A 20,798-nucleotide genomic window follows, 5' to 3' on the forward strand; every position below is an offset into this window, starting at 1 on the left:
CAGCTACGGTTGACCCTCTGCTCTCCACCCAAGTCCACGGGCGGGGTGAGCATATGCACATTTGGCCCCCCCGTGTCACAGAGGGGAAAACAGAGGCCAGGCTGGGTGGCTGGGCTTCTCTCTTGTCACACAGTTAGCGTCCCACGTGTCCGTCTGCTGCCAGCCCCGCAGCCTGTGGCCCAAGGGGCTCACCGCATACACAATAGCACCAGTGGCATGTGGCAGGCCCACGAGGCAGGCTGAGGGTCCCCTGCTCCCTGCTGCCCCCTCTCAGCTCCAGGCTCAGGCCTGTCTCCTCAGCTTACTTCTTCCCATGAAGCCAGCCAGGATCCTGGTCGAATTCTTGAACTTGCATGGGAGGAGCAGAGCCTTGCTAAACGGGTTTTTGTTCAGCCCCAAGGCCACAGAGCCACCCTCTGTTACGGCCCGGAACAATGGCCCAATGTTTGGAGGGACCTGGGGTACAAGGTTGTGGGCCCATGGCCAGATCGGGTCAGAACTGTCCTTGCCCCAGCCTGCCCGGAGCACCGGCGTCTGGCTGGGCTTCCACCCGAGCCTCCCTGCTGCCCGCCATGGGGCTGGGCAGACCCGCGACAAAGGGAGGCTGTCCCACCAGGAGGCCTGTTCTGGGCAGAGTCCAGGGTTTGGGTCCGGAGTGAGGGCTGCCCCAGAGGGGGCTGAGCAACGGTTCCAGGAATGGAGGACAGGGCACAGCAGAAGCAGACAGAGGCTCTGGGGCTGGGGTGGCCGAGAGGGCCAACCTGAGAAAACGCACTCCTCTGGAGGGTCTCCCGGCCTCCCTTCCCATTTATATCTTGAAAGGGATGGAGGCTGGGGCTGCCCTCCCCCGGGGAAAACAGAGGCCAGGAGGACAGAAGAGACTTTACGAGCCCTGCCTGGAGGACCCAGGAAGAAGACAGAGAGTGTGGGGGTGGTGCTGACAGAATGACCCTGAGAATTTAGGGAGGCTCCTCCAGGGGGCACCCCCGTCCTCCGTCCCAGTTGAATTCCAGGTCAGGCCTGCTCAGGAGGTAGGCTGCCTGCTTTGCTCATGTCTGACTCCTGATGTCTTGAGTTAGAATCCAGGCTCCGCTGCCGATGGCAGGGTGACCGCGGGTTGATGGCGGAGCCTCCTCTCTGCCCAGGAGCGGAGAATTAAATGAGATGATGTGTGTGGAGCACACACTAGCTGCTTACCTCTCTCTTCTTCCCTGAGGCGAAAGGAAGGTTATGACAAGAGCCCTGGAGGGAGAGTCTCTGCTGTGCGTTCCCTCCTCAGCACGTGTCCACTGAGCACCTACTATGTGCCAGGAACTCACGGGCTGATGGACTTAAGGCTCAAGGCTGCCACTAGGTCGATATTTTGAATAGACTTAAATTAACTGCAGAGACAACAGTCAGAACACCTGGCTCTGCTTTGGCCTTGAATGCATCACTCCCTCTCCAGATCTGTGCAGACCTCGGCATCTGTGAAAGTGACCAACAATACCCACGTGGGGACAATGGGAAGGTTCAAGGGTGCTCATGCCCCTAAGTGCCTCGACCGTGCCTGACCCCACACGGCTCATTCACAGGAACTTCTATTCTCCTTCCCTTTCTTCCATGAGCCCAGGCCTGGGTGCAGAAGGGCCACTCTGGAAGGGCTGGGGGAATGGAAATGGTTAGCTCTGCCAGTGCTTGCCAGGGTTGGTGCTGATGGTGGGGTGCGGCTGCCCCCCTTGGCCCCCAGGCACCCCGCTGGCTCTCTAGAACTCCCAGGCATCCCTGTACCTGGCCTTCCCCGGGGGGCGGGTGGCCTGGGAACTGGAGTGGAGAGCCCACTCACCCGCCCTATGCTTTGCTGAGTCCCGCTTAGACCCTTGCCAGCAGGCTCTGCCACCACCCATCTGGCCAGGGCCACACTGTCTTTCCAGCCCCCCTGCCACTGGCAGCTGCACAGATAGTCTCTTTGTGCTGAGGTGAGAGAGCCAGCTGGATGGAGGCACCGTGGGTCCACCGGGAGCTGGGGGGCTGGACCAGCACAGAGCTTCATGCAAGCAGACTGTGCCCACCCCCTGCCATGGCCACCTTTAACCTGGGTGGGCAGGTAGGACGAAGGTGCCCACAGGAGGCTGATTCCAACCCACTTGAAAGCGGCCTCGGCCCTGGGGAACAAGGGTTTCTGAGGGCCCGGCTGTCGTGCTGGGTGGGAAGTGCAGGGAGGTCAACTCAACAGTCCAGCTCAGAGCAAAGGCCTATGCAGGCCGAGTCTACAGAGAGAAGGTTATTCCGTTTTCAGGCCTGGAGCAAGGGTTCAGCTCTCTCCAGCAGGAATGGGAAGGAGGTGGCAGGATAGGAAAGGTAGAGGGGCCCAGGGGCATGTGTGTTTCGCTGAAACCTTAGCCCCAGGAGGATGGTCCTGGTATGCAGGTGCCCGAGGCCCCCACGGGCCTCTTCCCTTGCTCCCAAGTCAGGACGAGCTCCCCCACAGAGCCCTGGAGGCCTGCTTTATAGTTACGTCATGTTCAAGGGTGTCTCGGTTCCCCCTCCCTTGTAATTATTACCCCTCCGTTGTAACCAGTCCTCTGGTTAGCTTCCCCTCCACTGGGAACCCATGGCAGATCTGACCCTCAAACCCAGGTGTTTGGCCTCTGTTGGCATCCAGGCAGGAGGCATTCGCTCAGTCAAACTTGATTATCTTCTTGGTGTGAGGCACAGGGCCATGGAAATGGACAACCCTCAGCCCTCCCGGAGGGGAGCTTTTGGCCCGAGTGGAGAGACAGCACGGGCAGGGCCTGGCCTGCCTCTGTGGGAGGCAGCGAACATGAGAGGGCTCTGTCTCGCACCCTGGCTCCTTCCCCACCTACTCTGTGGCCTTAAGTACAGGGAAGTACTTAAATGCCAAGACCTCAGTTTCTTCACCTGTAAAATGGGGCTTATTACAGCTTCCAATCCAGTGGAGATGGCAGAAATCAGCCAAGTGATTATATAGGTGCTGGGCCGCCCACAGCAACGGGCTAGCCTGGTGAGGTGGTCAGGCAAGCCTCCTTGGAGAAGTGGCATTCAAGCTGAGAGTGAGGCCAGAGACACCCACTAGGGGAGTGGGAGACAAGGACATTCAGGTCAGAGAGAGTCCCTGAGACTGGGGCAGTTTGCAGGAATCGAAAGAAATTCTGTCTTCCTGGAGACTGAGAGCCTTGTCTAGTGCTGGGCCAAAGGAATTGGGCCTGAGGCATCCAGTGTCCAGTGGGTGACCTTAGACAGTGATTAACCCTTTCTATATTTCAGCATGAGGTGATGGAGCAAAATTTGGGGTTTTCTAGGGTCCCCCCCAGCTCTGACATTCTGTGATCTTATCAGGACCTGCTGGCTATTGCAAGAGTTCAAGCATGTAGCAACCGGAATCTGCAGGGGTAGCTGATGGCTGTGGGAAGGAAAGACACGCATAGACACGGTCCCATGTGGAAGAGACAAGCATTCTGTAGGTCATGTGACTGACTCTTCCCTTTCACAAACCCTGTAGGTTGGAGTTTAGGCACCGCTTAACTTTGGGTGACTTAGTACTTGGGATCTGTGTGTATATGGCTCCACCTTGTGGAAACATTGGGCATTACAGTTGCCAGTATCGGGGCAGATGCCCGTAGATTTGGCTGATAATGCCAAAAACTGTGCTGGGTCCTTGAGCATGATCTTGTTTAACCATCAGTATAATTCTGTGAGATTTATGCCTCCTTTTTGTAGATGAGGAAGCCTAGGCTCATGTTGGTTAAGTTACCTCTCAGCTAGTAAGTGTCAGAGGCTGGATTCAAGCCCTTCCAACTTCAGATATGCGCCCAGCTTACCACACAGGGGTGTGTAATGGAGAGAAGCACGTGGGCCATGGCCAGGGTGACTAGTCCCAAACTGCCAGATGGGACCCTTTATCTGACCAGAGGGCAGAATAGTTGACTCAAGACCCCATGGTTGCTGTGGTCACAGATGGGGGCAGTTGAAGGTACAGCTGAGGGCACTTTCCATATGTGGGGACTCTACAAGGGGAACCCAGGCTTCTTGTCAGCCCACATCCTTGAGAAGATACAAGGGTCAGGAGCCCAGGGCCGGTCCAGGGTGCCCTCCCGGAGATCCCACCACCAGCCTCCAGAGCTCCCAGGAGGGCCTTCCTGCTGTGGCTCGGATCTCTGGCTTGCTTCCAAAACCAGCTCACTCTGTCTTCCTGAAGGGGAAGCCAGGTGCTGCCTAGACTGATACCTGATTTTGGCCTTCCTTGGGCCCAGCTGTGACCCCAGCATCAACCCAAGCCCTTAAGCTCTTCTCGCCCTCTCTCTATCATGTGGCCCATTTATCACATGAGGAACCCTGAGTTCATGGGCGCCCCCTTCCCCTTGCCCCACCCCAGGACCCACAGCCCAAGGCGCTCGCTACCTGAGGCTAGGTGGGAGAATTTATTTTCAAACAGCCTTATTGAGATATAACTGACATAAAACAAAAATCACTCGTTCCAAGTGTACCATTAATCCGATGACGATTCGTAAGCTTCCAGAGTTGTGCAGTCCAGTTTTAGAACTTTTACATAACCCTTAAAAGAGCCCAGAGGGAGGTTTTTAGTTCTTCCCGAAAAGGAGCCCCATTATCATCCCTTCCCTCTGCTCCTGTCTGGGAAGAGGAGATGTGTGTCCCTGGAGACTGGGTTCTTTCCTCAGCCGTGTGCTGCTCTGATTCCTAGACCTTCTGGTGGTTCCAACTGCTTTGGCCTTTGCACCAATCGCTCGGTAGCCCATGGGCAAGGCCTGCTTCACCTTCTCGCGGCTGCCCTGAGTTGCACTGGCCGTTGAATGGGGGCCTGGGGTGGAGGGCTGAGGGTGCACTTCACCCCCATCCCCAGGAAGTCCACACACAGTCTGGCCCCACAGGGCATCTGGGAAGGCCGGTGGGCCCAGGCAACAGACCTAGGGGCTAAGCCAGAGATGCGCGACTCTCCACCGGGGGGACCTGCAGGCAGCCCAGGTGTTTAGCAGAAAGCCATGTACATGTTTTAGCTCATTTAATTTTCCCATCTGTCCATGAGGTGGGCACCGGTATTTCCCCCAATTTCCGGTTAAACCCACTAAGGCAAAGGGAGGTCATGTGACTTGCAAAGCCGATGCGTGGCGGAGACGGTGAGAACCCAGCAGGCGGGGGGAGAGCCTGGCTCGCACCCTCAGTAAAGCTCGCCAAGTGTTCAGCACACTGCCTGGCACGTGCTCAGAATCCATGGGACCTGTTACTACCATGGCCATTGCTGAGGGGCTGCTACGTGCTGAGGGAGGAGCCGGAGGCCTGGCTAGCCAGTGGCCGCACAAGGCTCACCGCTCAGCGCACAGCCGCGTGAGTTGGCAGTTTCTGGAGCCCTCTGACTAGCCTCTGCCATCGGGTTGCATCCCACCAAGAGGCAGGAGGGGAGGGTTGCCCCTAGCTCCAGCCTTCACACACCCTCCCGCCCTGCCCTCATGTTGCCCTGGCAGGTTCTGCAGGGTTGGGGGGGAGGCTATGGTTTGCCCGAGGTCACCCGGAGAAACTGGGCTAGCACCGCGTTGTTCGACTCAGAGTCCAGTGTTCCTTCTGGCTCTCGGAAACTTCCGCAGCTGATTGCCAGAGCATCCCGCATGCCGGTGCACGGAAGGGCACCTGGAGGCCTGACCTGAACCTTTGCGGAGACCTGAATCCAAGCCTGTCTGTTGAGCTGCGAGGAGGGGCTGGCGGCCCTGAATGGCCAGGGAAGTGGGCGCTGGACTGGTCAGGTCGGGTCTAATTACGCAGAAGCAGGCTCCTGGTCAGAGAAGGCTATGCCTGCAAGCCAGAGAATTACGGTTAATGACAGGGAGTGCTCTGCCCCCACCCTGTGCAAGAGAGGGCACCTGTGAGGCTGTCTTACTGGTCAGAGCCTCGTGGAGACCTGTGGCACCGCAGGCAGCCCCCTTGCAAGCCGGAGGACAGAGGACGTGGGTTATCCCCATGTTGGCAGGTTTGGATAAAGCCCCCACTATGTGTTGGTCATGTGCCAGGTCCAGCAGGCTATGAGGATCTTGGTGGGGAAGTTGGGGGGGTGCGGATACTTTATGCTGGAGACAGGGAGAGACAGGTGTCAGTGTAGAAAACTGCAGAAGGAGGTCTGGGGGTGATCTGAGGCCAGACAGAGTTTATTTGGGAGGTGATACCGGGAGATGCCAGTAAGGGAGTGAAGTTAGGCAGGGCAGGGAAGGCAGCCATGAGTAGTGTCTGATCAACCAGATGCCCTGTGGGCCACTGGGGCCTCATCCCATAGGCAGCTCTGGGAGCTGACAGCGACTGGTGGTCCCACCCAAGGGCAGGGGTGCTGGGCTTTTAAGCACCCACTGAGGCTTCTTCATCTAGCTCTCCTGCTCCCCCCTCCCCTATCCACCTCCAGAGAGCAGCCAGAGAGGGCTTTCCAAGGGGCTCGAGTAAGCTAACACTGCCATGGCTTTCTGTGGTGCTTAGGATGACTTCCAAGCAGGTTTTCGGTGGCCTGGGAGGCCTGGGTCCCTCCCTGTCCCCAGCCTGAAGCCCGCCCTCCATTCCATCTGGTCCTCACATTCTCCTAGAATCCTCACCTCCTCAGAGAGACCGCCCTTTCTCTCCCTCTCTGCAACCTTTGCCTTTTCTTCATGACTCTTAACCCAGTTTGTCTCATTCGGTTGTTTACTGCCCTCCCTAGGGCAGGGGATGAGTCTGTTTCAGTCAACGCTGAGACTCCAGGGCCTGGCTGGCATGCAGTGGGTGCTTGCAAATGCTCGTTGACTGACCCACCCCAGCCTGGGGGTCTGGGGCTGAGGCCCTTTGTCACCAGGCCCTGAGTTACATCATAAGAGTGTGGAGACTGGACTGGCCCAACGTTGTACTGGCCGAGGCTCTCAGGAAGTCCTGCGTGGAGGGGTCAGCCCCCCGTGGTCCTCTCCCCAGGAGGGCAGGGCTGACCAGTGCGCCTGATGGTCAGTGAGCGTGAGTGGTCAAGCAGGCCCAATGGAGACGCACCGGCCTAGAGTGCAGGAGGAGCTTGGAGAAGGAGCGAGACCTTTGAGGGTGGGAGTGTGCAGGGAAGCGGGGGAAGCCTGACCTCCACCTGGGGGAGGCCTCAGAGACAGATGGGGAGGGAGAGAGCCTGTGCTGATGGAGGCCTGGGAGTGCTGGCTTGAAGGCTTCTGAGCAGGAGGGTGAGAAGACTGGGAAGGCTGACAGACAGGAAGGGTAGAAAGATCAGTATCCTGACGGTTCCAAGTACCGGCTTAGGAGTCAGCCGGCACTGGGTTCAGATCTCAGCTCCCTACTGAGCTAGCATCTTATCGGTGGCCCTTCCTAAGCACACGCGTGCCCTTGTTCTCAGACTTGGGCCCACAGGGGAGCCAGGCGAAGGAGGCGGTGTGGCGCTGTGGTCCGGGCGGGGAGGGCAAGACACATGTGAGGCGGCAACGCACCTGCAGCAGAATGCAGCCTGTCAGGGAGAGCCTGCAGCCTCGCTGTGCTGGCCCAGTAGTTTCCAAGGCAACCCTGCGTGACGTCACAGCCAGGGGACGGAGCCCAGGATGCCAAGGCCATCCTCCCAATGGAGGGGAAACGCACTGAGCCATCAGGGTGAACTCTGCACGTGGAGACTGTCCAAGTACTTGGGCATTTTATACACACTAACATCCACATGTGCTGACCCACCTGTAATCCTCAAGGAGGACCCCCTGGAGGAAGCAGCACTTCCACTGGGCTTTACCCAGGGAAACAGAGTGGAGGGCAGAGACCCAGGGTCTACCCGGAGGCCAGCTCAGGATAACGCCAGAGCTCTTGCCAGCCCCTCAGAACCCCCGGGAGCCCCGAGCCAGGTGCCCGTAGTCAGGGCATTGGTGCCTTCAGCAAACACCTGCCATGCCTCACCCTGGGTGAGGAGACAGCAGAGACATCGTAGTAACGTAAGAGCTGCAAAGGAAAAGAGGGTGCCATGCCAGGCCGAATTCTGGGGTGTCAGAAGTGACATTAGGAGGTGAGGACGGGGAGGAGAGAAAGTCAGAGGCAGGCAGAGCCTGGGACAGCATCAAGCCAGTGTCACTGTTCCCAGAATTCCTGACAACTCTGCTGACAGAAACAGCCCCTCTGGCGACGGTCAGACCTGCCCTTGGGTGAGGCCGGGCTGTCCTTGGGCCTGCTGGAGGCTCTGTTCCGTGAGAGCCTCCAAGAAGGTGCCCGGGGAAACTCTCAGCCAGGGCGCTCTGGATAGGCCGTTAGAGTCAGAAACCACTCCCTCCCTGAGTGGGTGGTCAGGGACACTGCACCACGTGTCACAGCCGGGGTCCCCTTCCTCACATGAGAGCTGAAGTTGTAACCTCCCCAAGAAAGTGTCTACAGCTCGATGATGATGTTTGATATTTCTGGCCCTGAGTCCTTGCCTCCATCTTACCTTTTTCCCACTTACTCCTAATTTAGCATATCTGGATTTTACAGGTGTCCTTATCAGCCACAAGGTGGTAAATGATTGGAGCACTAGACTAAGACAGCTTGGGGTCACTAGCTGTGTTACTTTGGGCAAGTTACATGCCCTCTCTGATCCTCCATTTCTCTTCCGTAACATGGAAGAAATAAGAGAATCTACTACATAGGAGTGTTGTGAGGATAAAATGAGCTGATGGTATGTGTCAAGGGCTTAGTTTGGTAGCTGGTCTAATGTAAATACTTGAAAAAGTACTATTCTTGTCAATTGCAATATAATAACAATAGCAGTAATAGCACCCCCACCCCAGCACATACAGATCTTTGGGACAGAAGGGTGCACTCAGTGTGGGAGGGTTGCTCAGTGGTGATGCCTGTCAAGGCCTCACTCACCCCCCCTCCCCTCCCCATTTCCCTCCATGCCTTGGGGGCCAAGGGCTTAGGCCTGCTCCAGGCCACAGAGGACTTCTTGGCCTGAAACACAGCAGAGGATGAAGGTGGTGGCCCAGGGCTGACCCAGAGGAGAGAGCACAGGCTGTGCTGGTAGGAGGGCTGGAGCAGGACGCTGGTATCTGGGGCTCCCGGCTGGCCCCTCCTGTGGCACGTGGTGTGTGGGCCTCTCTGGGGCCTGGAGCTAGTTAAGAGGGGCCCAGTCCTTGAGTCTTTCAGTCAAGGAGACCAAGGCACAGGGGCGCCTGGGTGGCTCAGTCGGTTAAACTAAGCGTCTGCCTTCGGCTCAGGTCATGATCTCCAGGTCCTGGGATCAAGCCCCACATCAGGCTTCCTGCTCAGCAGGGAGTCTGCTTCTCTCTCTCTCTCTCTCCCTCTGCCCCTCCGCATTGCTCATTCTCTCTCTCTGTCTCAAATAAATAAAATCTTTAAGAAGAAAGAAAGAAAGAAAGAAAGAGAAAGAAAGAAAGAAAGAAAGAGAAAGAAAGAAAGAAAGAAAGAAAGAAAGAAAGAAAGAAAGAAAGAAAGAAAGAAAGAAAGAAAAAGGAGACCAAGGCACAGAGAGAGTGCCATCCCCCAGGTCATGCTCTGGTTCAGATAGAGTTGAACCTGGAACCCCGGTCTTGTGCCCACCCCCCACGCTGGGCGGCCTGTTTGGTATCTTTCGAGACTCCTGGGTCGACCCCCTGTCTCACGTGCTGCTCAGGGAGGCGGTAGTGGAGGCAGTGCCCTTGGGAAGCGCCCAGCCTACCGTGGGCCCAGGTTGGCCCGGAGCATCCAAGTTCCCCGGGCCCAGAGCCCTTCGTCCTGCATTCCCGGCGCCTGCGGCTCGGAGTGTGGCAGCCGCCTGCCCTTCATGGACCAGCACCGCGCAGTCCAGCTGTGAGGGGGGCCCATGCCTGGCAGCGGCCGGGCTGCCTGGGGAATAGGAAAACCTAATAGTCACATAGAGGGGGCTCGAACCACTCAGCTCTGCCACCCGCCAGCCACGTGGTCTTGGCGAAGTGGCTTTACCCCCCCCTCCCCGAGCCTGGGTCTCTTCGTCTCTCAACGACACCCCAAGCTTTGGCCCACCCCCCTAGGAGCAGCCAGGCCACATCCTTCCCAAGCTGCTCCTTCCCCACCCCGAGCCACGGCGCCTGTGCAGGGCCCTGTGACCGGGGTGCGGGGGGCTCGGGCATTCTTGCCTTCGTGCGGCCTGCCCCACACCGGCTGCTGCACAGGCACCGGCTTCTTTCGTCCCCCAGCAATCCAGTTAGGCAGGTGCTACTCTCTTCACTTCACAGAGTGGACACGAAGACAGAGACCCTCGAATGATCTGGCAGCACTGGGATTTGAAGCCAGGCCGCCGCACACGTACATCTCCCGCACTAGACACGTTCGGCTCAGTGGTCTAGGCCGCACCGTCCAATGCACCAGGCAATGCACTGTGGCTATCTAAATTATAATTTTTATTAAGTCAGATTAAGAATTCAGTTCTTGGGTCATACTAGCCACGTCTCAAGTGCTGGACAGACACAATGGCAGTGGCTGCCAGATTGGCCAGTGTAGGTGGAGGCCATGTCTGTCGGTGATCACCATTCTATTGGGCAGCTCGAGGTGGGGCAGCACTAGGTGTCGGGGACAGAACTGGGACACTCAGTGCCATGGGGGGGTCAGAATCAGAATGAGCTTTTTGAGCTGGAATGACGTGAAACACTGGAAAGGGTGGGAGGGCACGTGAGGAGGCCACAAGCCCAAACAGCCCTGCTTCCCCACTGCTCGCTGTGTGGCTCCGGGCAGTTACTTAACCTGTCTGAGCCTCCCCTGTAAAATGGGCCTAAAGCACCTGCCTCAGAAACAACAGCAAGGAGGTGTCAAGGGGCCTGGCCTGTCCAGGTGCCCAGTGCTTGCGTGTTTGTGATGTGGAGTTCGAGAAAGGCTGGGGAGACGCACGGTTCTCTCGCTGTAAGAGGCCACCGTGGGAGCCCCAAGAGCCGAGGCCCTCCTGGGTGGTGCTGGGAGCTAGTGCCGGGAGAATCTCTCGCTGTAAGAGGCCACCGTGGGAGCCCCAGGAGCCGAGGCCCTCCTGGGTGGTGCTGGGAGCTAGTGCCGGGAGAATCTCTCGCTGTAAGAGGCCACCGTGGGAGCCCCAGGAGCCGAGGCCCTCCTGGGTGGTGCTGGGAGCTAGAGCCGGGAGAAGCCTGGGGCCCTGCTGCAGGCGTTCTTGCCCACGGACGCTAAGGTGGGAGTAAGCGCGGATGGGCCTTGGACAGGCTCCTGGGTGTCCATGGGAAGCAGAGAGCCCTTGGCCCAGCCTGAAGTTAGGCCAGGGCTGGGGAGCAAGCGGCCTGCAACCAAGGGCCAACCTGGAGGTCTGCTAGCATTGAGGCCCCAGTGTGTACCACAAACACACACACACACACACACACACACACACACCAGGCACACTTCTGCAAAAGGGGCCTCTGTGATGGGGGGAGCGAAGCGGTCTTCTCTGTCCCCTGAAACAAGTGCCCATACCACGGGCTACCCAGGGAAAAGCAGAACCAGGTGGAAACCAGACTCTAGGTCACGGGGCTGGCGCTGCCGCCTTCCTGGGGAAAACCTTTTGTTACACACATCACCCCTGGGTTTCTCCCACCAAGTGTCTTCTAAAGTCTCAGCCACGTGTCTTCACTGGAGTCCAGCCCCAGCTGCAGGTCCTACCTGCCCCCGCCTGAGGCAGACAGCCTCCCTGAGGTCTCCTCACCCTCTGCTCCTAGCACACATGAGCACACGCCAATGCATGCACACGCACACACACGCACACACGCACACACAAGATCCCGTATCTGTTCCTGCCCCTGCCCCTTTGCTCATCTCACCCCTTCCACCCCAAACCTCCTTCCTGCCTCTACTCTTTCTAGTATTCATCTTTCAAGGGTAGCCCTAGAGCCCCCTCTTCTAGACGGCCCTTCCAACTGCCCTGGACCGCTCTGACCTCCCCTTCCCAGGAAATTCCTATACAACAAATCCTTTTGACTGGGATATCAGATCACAAAGTGACTGTATGTTTTCTCTTCCTGTGTGTTTGTCTTGTCACTCCCAACTAGACAGTGTGCTCTGTGAGGGCAGAACTGTCTTCCCCACCACCCTTCTGCTCAGACACAAGACTGAGTTGGGTCTCAGCAGCCCCTCAGTTAAGACATGGGTGGGTCGGTGGACAGACAGACAGACAAATGTACTTGGAGAGAGACCGGGAAGGCCTACACACATGGAAGACCCTCTCCGCCCTTCTCTCCAGGAACTTTGCAACTGAACCCCAGCACAGCATTTTGTCACTGCCCCTTCCAGAAGTCCAGGGAGACCCAAGGCCAGGCAGCATAGAGGGCAGGAGCTCAGGCAGCCTCTGCGGCCAGAGGGCTAAGCAGCCTCGTCTCCCTCTAGGAGACCAGCTCTGTGCCTGCACCCCAGCCTCCCCCTCCCCCACAGACTGCTGGTCAGTCACCGTCAAGGTGGGACTTCTTGGCATGCACACAAGTGGAAACCCAGGCCCGTTGTTTTTAGGGTCCCGAGCTGGCCCCCTGGGCGATGGGGCCAGATCCTTATGAAGTCCATACCCGCGAGAATGGGCCAGCTAGCAATTCCTATATCCTGGCCGCCATCCGCACTCAGTAGAGCCGCTGCTGTGAAGCCAGGCTCTTGGCCAGGGTTCTTGACACATGTGAGCTTTGCACATGATCTCAGGTCATCCCCACCACAAAGGCAGGATAGTTCTATCTCCCTCTGACAACTGAAAGTCCAGACAGGTTAAGTAACTTGCCTGTGTCACAAAGTGGCAAGTGGCTGAACCAGGCTCCACCCCACACACACTCTTAACCCTCTGCTCTGAGGCCTGGGCACAGTGGAGCCGTCCCCGGGCTGGCAGCACGCGCAGGGCCTTTGCCCAGACTGGTGAGTCCAGTCAGAGGAGACAGACAGACAGGGCTTTGTCTTTTTGCTGTGGATGGAGCAGCGGCAGAGACGCTCTGGGATGTTCGGCAGATAAGCACAAGGCCTGGGAGGTTTCTGGGGTGTGTGCCATAGCCCTGGCATGGGCCTCTCTGGGACTCAGCCTGGGGGGGCCTGAGACCCTTTCCCTCCCCAGGAATTCAGCTTTCTCGCCCAGGGTAGGAATTCCGGCCTCTCTGGACTGTCCACATGGCCACAATGGGGCCCATTCTCAGGACCCTGGAAAACACATCCTGTGGAGAAAGGACAGATTCTTGTTGGACACAAGGGCCCTCAGTGCCACAGTTTACATCAGGGCACAAATGGGGGCAAAGAACAGCATTCATGGCCCCTCTGTCTGTCTTCCCTGGAGGTCGCTGCCCCACAGGACCATTCCGTGCAAAGGCTCTGAAAAGCCAGAACAGAGAGCCAGCAAGGGGCTAAGCGGGGTGGGAAAATCCCCCAGCCTTCTCCCGACCTCTCCTGACCTGAAGCCCCTTTGCTCAGACCCCCTCCCTCAGCTTCTGGACCAGCATGCTCTGCCCCACTGGACTGGTTCCACAGAGAATTAACAGGCTGAGAGGGCACCTGGGATACCCTCACGTGAGAGCTGGGGAGACAGGCCCTGAGCGTTCACTGGTCGGTGTTTTTAAAAATTTTTCTGCCACAGTAACAAATTTCTCATCACAACCCAGTACAGACAGATAAGTAAATAGGTGGACATCTGAAACATGTTTCACAAGGCAATACTGACCTCACCATGACGGACGCCACTGTCTCGTCTATCTTTTTAAAATGCTTATTGGGACACGCTAAGTTGATTTCAGAACTCACCAAGGGGTCACAGCTTATCATTTGAAAGGGGTTAGTTTGAAGCGGCTTGCCCAGGTGCACCAGCCTCTGGGGCAGAGCTGGGCCCAGAACCGGGGGTCTGTAGATGTCAGTGCCAGACTTGGCATTAGCTCTCTCCCGTCCCGCCCCCTCACCATCTGCCTCACCTCCTAACAAAACTCTTCCTCCAGTCACACTCTGACCACGTCCCTCCCTGACTCGGAAATCTTCTGGATTTCACGGAGGGACATCAACCACCCCCCACACCTTCTCCCCCACCTCCGCCAGCCTGGCTTTTCCCTGCCTGTCCATCATCTGCTTACCCGCCCTCCCAGGTTCAACGCCTTCTGTTCGGAGCTGCTTGTTCCTGTTCTAGAACCTTCCACCCTCTACTCTCCATGGATCTAAATACCCCTGATCCTTCAAGGTTCAGCTCAAAGCTTGACTACTGCTCCTGGAAGCCTGTCTTAAGATATTTTGCGGCCCCGGGATCTCTCTTTTTTCTGCACTTGGAATGTAACCACTCCTGTGCCTCCTGGAATGTCTCAGAATGTTAGGTTTCTCACTGTGCTGGTTAGTTCTATTCCCCCAACTTCGCCCTAAACTCACAGGCCAGAGCAGGTCCTATTTCTCCTGCCCCTGCACAGGCCTTCACGAGCAGCCTGTGGCAGGAGCTGAAAACATGCTTAGTGGCGGATAATGGCAGTCAAGATCATTGTTCCACATCTCAAGGGCTCCGTGTCCCTGCCCTGGCCGAGGCTGCATACCCTCACTCCAGCCCCCGTAGTCCAGGCCCCACCCAGGTCCCCTGAGAGACCACTGGGCTCTCAAGGTCACCCACAGCCAGCCGTCTGGCCAGCCAGCAGGCCTCTTGAGCAGTTTCAAGCATCAGCCGGCCCTGCAGATGGGCGTCCTGGGCCGAGTGGCCAATGTCAGCCAGCAGACAGGAGGGTGAGAACATCAGCTGGAAGTTGCCCGCATGTGTGTTGTCCTCTGCCAGGGCACTCTCTGATGGGGGGCGGGGGGTGGCAGCAGAGGACTCAGAGTTCCACCTGGCAGGGACTCAGCATCCTTCCACAGAGCTGGCCTGGCCACACCCTCTGCGGCTCTCCCACCCCGGGATCCCTGACTGGCAGGACAGCCACCTCCTTTCCCCAGCAAGAGCCTGCCCCTGCTGCTGGAGCACGCCCTTTTCGCAGCCCGCTCCCCGGTGGGCTTCAGGGTGGAAAGTTCCCCCTCAGGAATGTCCCTTCAGCTTCGGGAGGCCGGGCAAACCAGGGAAGCTGTCGGGAGCTCAGTCTTCCCATTCATAAAAGGGGTCACCACCACCCCTGCCTGTTTCAGAGCACTGAAGGTCACATGCGTGCCAGGAACTCTCAGGGGAGGGCCGAGAGCAGAAGGCGTGTGCAAAGATAGGTGACCAGCAGGTAGGAATTATTGACTTTCCTGCCCCCTGCCTCCGACCTTGTGCTCTTCGCTGTTTCCAGTACCCAGCCCCTTCACTAGAATGCTCGCAGAAGGAGAGCAGCATGTCTCACCAAGGGAATTAAAGTGAAAAAAAGGGGGAAGAAAATAAGCTGACCCACCTGGGTGCCGTCTTGTGGCTGGGGGCTCAGAGAGTAGGCCACTCTGGAAGGTTAAAGGCACCCGATAAGTGAGCCAGGCATGCCAATTCCAAGGGGTCATTGTCTCCCTGAAAATGTGGTTGTGGCCAGATGGGCCCTGTTTGGACATTCAGTGTGTAGAAATGGGCTCTTCCTGGGTGGACCATGCTTGGCAGAGAGCAGGGCCTGTTTTGTGTCTGTAAAAACCCAGAACTCTACAATGGGGCTGGACTTGCCCCAGCTTGGTACTGTGCTGCCAGCATCATGGTGAGGTCCAAGTTTAAACAGGCCTTTGTCGTTTGGGTAGCAACTGAGGTGGGGTCAGTTCCAGATGTGAAAGACAAATAACAAAGACAATTTTTATGGCATTTTCTGGGCCTGGCACTACGCAAGCCCTTTTACCCATACTGTACATTTCATCTTGCCTAAATCTTAAGGTATTGTTATTATCCCCATTCTGCAGAAAGGGAAACAGAGGCTCAAGATGGCCACCCAGCTAGCAAGTAGCAGAGGGCTGAACTGGCCTCTGTCTGCTTCAGGAACCCGTCCCCTTCATCCTTGAGGCAGGGCCAGGAGATGAACTGTTTCTATCCCGAGATTGTGGGGGAGGGGATGGGAGAGGCCTCAGGAGTCCCTGTGGAGATAAGGGAGGGGTACGGTGCTGTGCTGGAGGAACTCCACCCCTCTCTCCCCAGCCGGGCCAGACCTGTGGACCAGAGGCTGGCCTACTGTCCCAGTCTGCCTGGAAGGGCTGGGTCACTGTACCTGGGCTCTTAGTCATCCTCAGTACCAGTTGCAGAGAAGGCTGAGTGGCCTGATGGAAGGGATACCGCCCGGGAGCCTTTGCAATTACATTAGCTTCTGGCGGCACTAGAGGGAGAGTGGCCTTCCCCTCCCCTTCTGCTTCCTGTGGCTCCCTGCAATATAGTGATTCAGCAGCAAGTTGGAAGGAGGCTAGACTGTGACCTACCCGAGTGGAATCACCGGCAGGGTGGGGGCTATCAGCACCCACTGGGGGCAAGAACTGGAGCAAGGAGGAGAAGTGTGGGAGGGGATCTTGAGTTGTTAGGGAGCTGAACCCCAGCAGAAGGGCCTGCAGTCCTGCCCAGGCCAGGACTGACTGCAGGGCAGCTGGAGGTGGGCAGGCCCTGCCTCGCCAACCCCCATGCCCTGATACGTGAGGGATGGGGGAGTCCCAGCCACTGGATACCTCAGCTGCTTCTCAGCATGCTCAGCGGCTGAAAATACAGAACGGCTTTGCTCAAAGGTGCCCCACCAGAAACCTGCAAGAAGTTTCCTATTAGGGCCATGTCTGCTTGGGCTGGAGGCCAGGTGCCCTGTGAAGGATTCCTGTGCCGGCCACTCCCGCTATTCCGTGACAGCCTGGCCACCCCCACTGCCAGGGAGCCTCCATTCCATTGACCTGGGTGCTTCTCGGGGTCGGACTCCCCTCCCTTGCACTGGCATGTGAGGATTTGAGCACCAGGGCAAGGCCTGGGTTCTCGGTGCCCAATCCCAGTCTCGCCCTTACTCATCGTGTGACCTTGAACAAGTTGTCAGCTTTTCTAAGCTTTGCCCTCCTCACCTGTAAACCGTGGAAGCCACACCTCCGGCAGGGGGTCCAGATGGGAGGGGCTTATAATAACTTCGGTTAAAGGACAGGCCGGCAGGGGTGGGGGGAGGGGGATGATATCTGTCTGGAAACATCTTTGGCACTGCAAGCACATCGTTCTTACGAAGCAGAAATGTTTCTTAGGGTCGGCCGGGGTCCTGATGGAGACGATGGTACAGGGACTGCAGCGCCCCCTCGTACCACTCCTGCCTACCTGTCAGGGTTGTAGTGAAGGGGTGGAGTTCTCTGCCAGCACTTGGCAGAGATGCAGACAGTGTGGTTGGCTGGTGGGGCTCTACGTCTGAATTTGTAACCAGCTCCCCAGATGATCCTGTTGAATAACCAAGCTGAGGATTGCTGACCTGGGCACGGCACAGAGGAGGCACTCAGCCCCTGGGAATTATGCCCCTCTCCCACTCCCAAGCCTCAGTGTGCTCCGCTGTCACCCGATAATGACCTGCCTGCCTCTCTTCATGGTGCTGTTGACAAGCTCAAAGCGAATCCTGGGCAGCGGGCAGCTGCACAAATGAGAGAGGAGGAAGGTGGCTCTGGCACTATGAGGAAGCCACCCCTTCCTGGACCACTGGCAGCCAGCAGGCTGGGGTCGTCACTGGTCCTGAGGACTTCTCCTGCAGGGCCAGCAGGAACATAGCGGGACGGGGAGAGACAGCTCCTTTCCCAGGCCTCCCTCACTTGGCAAAAAAACCTGAGAAATGAGTTCCTCCCCGGGAGTGGCAAGTCGGCTGGGCAGGACATAGCCACCGTCTAATGCTCTCCTCTCCTCACTGAGAATTCTCCCCACAGCTGAGCTTCAAGGAGCCCAGCCAGGCACTCCGCGACACAGTCTCTCCTGGTCTTCCCTTCCGTCCTAGGGACATGAGCATGCCTGGATTGCCAGGTTGGGGTTGGGGGGGCGAATGGGAATTCCCCACCTTCCTAACTCCTTTTGGAAGCAACAGATTTAGCAGGTCCCCCACCCCCCCACCCCATCCAGCCTGCCGCTGCTGTTCTTGCAGGTGGGTGTAGGTACCGCTGCTCTTTCCTGGGTTGGATGGCCTTGGGCAGCAGCTGACCCTCTCTCTTCATATGTAAAGTGGGGGTGATAGGACCTTCCTCTTAGTGTGATGTGAAGACTGAAAGAAGCATGGAACACTAAGGGAGTTCTCAAACTAGGATGGGCAGGTAGGGGGAAGGTATCAGAAATGCAGGTTCCTGGGCCTCAGCCCCAGCTTTCTGAATCACTGGAGTCTGAGCCCAAACTTAAGAAAACTTAGGAGCCTAGGAGAGTTGGAACCCCTCACCCTTGGCTGTGCAAGCAAATCACTTTGGTGCTTAACTCCCCAGAAGCTCAGGCTACCCCCCTAGACCTCCAGAATCAGAATCTCGGGGAGTCTCCATGAGGTTGACTCCCTTTCTTATTAACCTGCTGTTCCTTCCTCCACTGGCTGACCTAGCTGGCCAGTTCACTTAGACCGAAGTCCAGCAATTGGCATTTTCTTTGATCCCCCAGGGAAAATAAAGGCATTTCCTCTAGATCCCCAGCCAGCCTCTCCTAAGCACTCAAGGAACCTTCAGCATTTCAGAGGCCTGTGACTCCGGAGGACTGGTGAATGGAAGCGTGGTGGGAGGGGCCAAAGGCAGGAACCAGGGCAGTGTTTGGGCAATAGCCTGATCTGAGCCTGGGTTAATTCCTTGCTTCAGGGCCGGGCAGGCCCCAGCCTGGGGTAGTCCAGGGCAGCTTAAGGGAGGCTGGGAGGTGTTGAGTTATTGCCATTAACGACATTTGAAGCCAGTACTCACTCAGAAGCTCAACCTCCGTTCTTACTATTCCTAGCCTCGCAGTTACCCTTGCGTTGTGCTGTGCCCTCCCTCACCGCTGCTGAATCCCGTTTCCCAGCCTGAGCCTTTAGGTGAAAGACATATCTGTTCAATATTCAGCCTACAGTCAATATGTATCCACACCTACACCAGGCCCAGGGGAAGTAATGGGAGGAGTCAAGCCACAGTGTGACATCAGGGAGCCTGGGGTCTAGGGCAGGGGCAGACTTTAATCAAAGGATCACACAAATCTGCAATTATGCAGAGGAGTGGAGGAGATGGGGAGGATGTTGGGGAAGACGCGCTGAGGAGGTGACATTTCAGTCGTGACTGGAAGTCTGAGTGGGCATGAGCAAGCAAAGAATTGGGAAGGGAAGCGCTGCAGGGGAGGGGAGTGGGCGCCCGGGGCCTCAGTTTCCCTATTCACGAAGTGTGTGAGACCTGCCCCGCCCTCCCCCACCGGCTGAGGACCTGGAAGGTGCCCACCGAGCCCCTCCTTCCCGTCGGGCCGGCCGGGGCGGGGTCAGGGGTGCGGGCAGCGGGCGGGGCGGGGCGGGGCCGGCGGCTCGCGCCCGGGGCCGGGCTGGCGGGGGGACCCGCGGGCGGGCGCGGCGCGCAGTGCGTGCGGCTGCGGAGCGCGCGGCTCGCGGGCCGCTAGGATCACATGAGCAGTGGTGCCGGGGACCGACCGCAGCCGGCCGGTGGGCGCCCCGCAGCCGCAGCCAAGCAGCCCCGCGCCCTGCCTGGCCCTAACCATGTCTGTCTGTTGTTGCTTCTTTTTCAGGGACTATGGCAGTTCCAAGAGGAAATCAGGTAAGGGAGCCTCTGGGCGTTTTTTCCTCCAACCTCCCCTCTCGCTTCGCTCTCACGCCTCCCCGATCCTCAGAGGACTTTCTGGGGACTTGTCCTTGCCGGCCGCCCGTGGTCCCGAGGGGCGGTGCTCCCTTCAGGTGTTCCCTCCCCAGCCCATGGCCCCTAAGCTCTCTGATACTCACACCTTCTTCTCCCACCGAGCCCCTCTCCCCGGGCTCTCCCCGTGGGAATGCGGGTGGGTGCATGGGAGGGTGTGGGGGTGTCTCGTGAAGGGCCCCCGCAACGCTGGCAGCGGATCCTACTCCCCCCCCCCCCCCCCGCCGCCAGCCGCGGGCTGCGGTGCCTATGGCTGGGCACTGCTGTGACTTCTCCTTGGGTCCTTCCGGTGGTGCGGCGGTGATGAGAGGGTTAACAGAGACGCAGGGTTTTCCCGGTGAGAAGGTGAGATCCTGGATTGAAAAGGGGGTCCTACTTGAGTGGCTGTGAGTTTTTAAAGCCTGCAACGCAAACCTTCTTTTTCCCCAGCTCTGAGCGCTTTCTCATTGGTACGGGGATGGGGGCTCTACGTGGTGGCAGCAGGGGCCGGGATGCGAGGGGGCCGATCGCCCTGGCATTGGCCTGACAGGTGCAGGGGTCCACCCGGAGTTTGCGAAGGGGGTGGGGACAGGGAGAGAGGCGGGGCAAGTCTTCAGACGCTGTGTGCTGGGCGATGTCGGCTGGGGTCAGAGAAGGATTCTCTCCGGGTGGGGGAGGCGGGGTTCTGCACACGCCTGGGTGCCTGGGTGTGGGTGACGCATAGTTCATGGGGAGGATGGTCCCTAGGAGTTAGTGCTGTGTGTCTGGCGGCTGGGGGCAGGGGGAAGGGCGGCAGACTGGAGCGATCTGTGTTGGCCATATTTATGGGGGTGGTGAGTTATGGGACCAGCAGCCATCTGGGGGTTCTGGCCCTCCAGGGATGTGGGAGTATGTATAAACACGTGGCTCACGTTACTGGCTCCCGAGGGGAGAAATCTGTTGAAGTGCACTGATCTGTGGATCAGTAGAGGTGTGTGTGCCCATGTATGAGGGATGGAATGTGAATTGGGACAGGTGTAATGGTATGTCGTGTGTGTTTCTTTTACGGGTTGGTATGTTTTGTGTGTACAGGTGCTTGCTTACATGTTTATTGGGACCAGGAAAGTTGTGCCTTGGTTTATGTACTGGGGGGTGTGTGTGTGGGTGGGGTTGTGTGTGGACCTGTGTGGGTCTTCGTGGTTGTATGCCGTTGAGGGCAG

The 20,798-nt window shown here is 57.8% G+C and overlaps 1 protein-coding gene across 1 annotated transcript in view; it reads left to right on the top strand.

The window, feature by feature from the left end:
* SH3PXD2A (SH3 and PX domains 2A) overlaps positions 1-20,798 on the top strand; it is a 230,524-nt gene that overhangs the window by 128,238 nt on the left and 81,488 nt on the right. The window contains 1 exon segment of the mRNA XM_026494048.4: positions 19,496-19,524. Coding sequence (XP_026349833.1) covers positions 19,496-19,524 — 29 coding nt within the window.

The sequence above is a fragment of the Ursus arctos genome, unplaced genomic scaffold (assembly GCF_023065955.2).
Source record: "Ursus arctos isolate Adak ecotype North America unplaced genomic scaffold, UrsArc2.0 scaffold_7, whole genome shotgun sequence".
NCBI lineage: Eukaryota > Metazoa > Chordata > Mammalia > Carnivora > Ursidae > Ursus > Ursus arctos.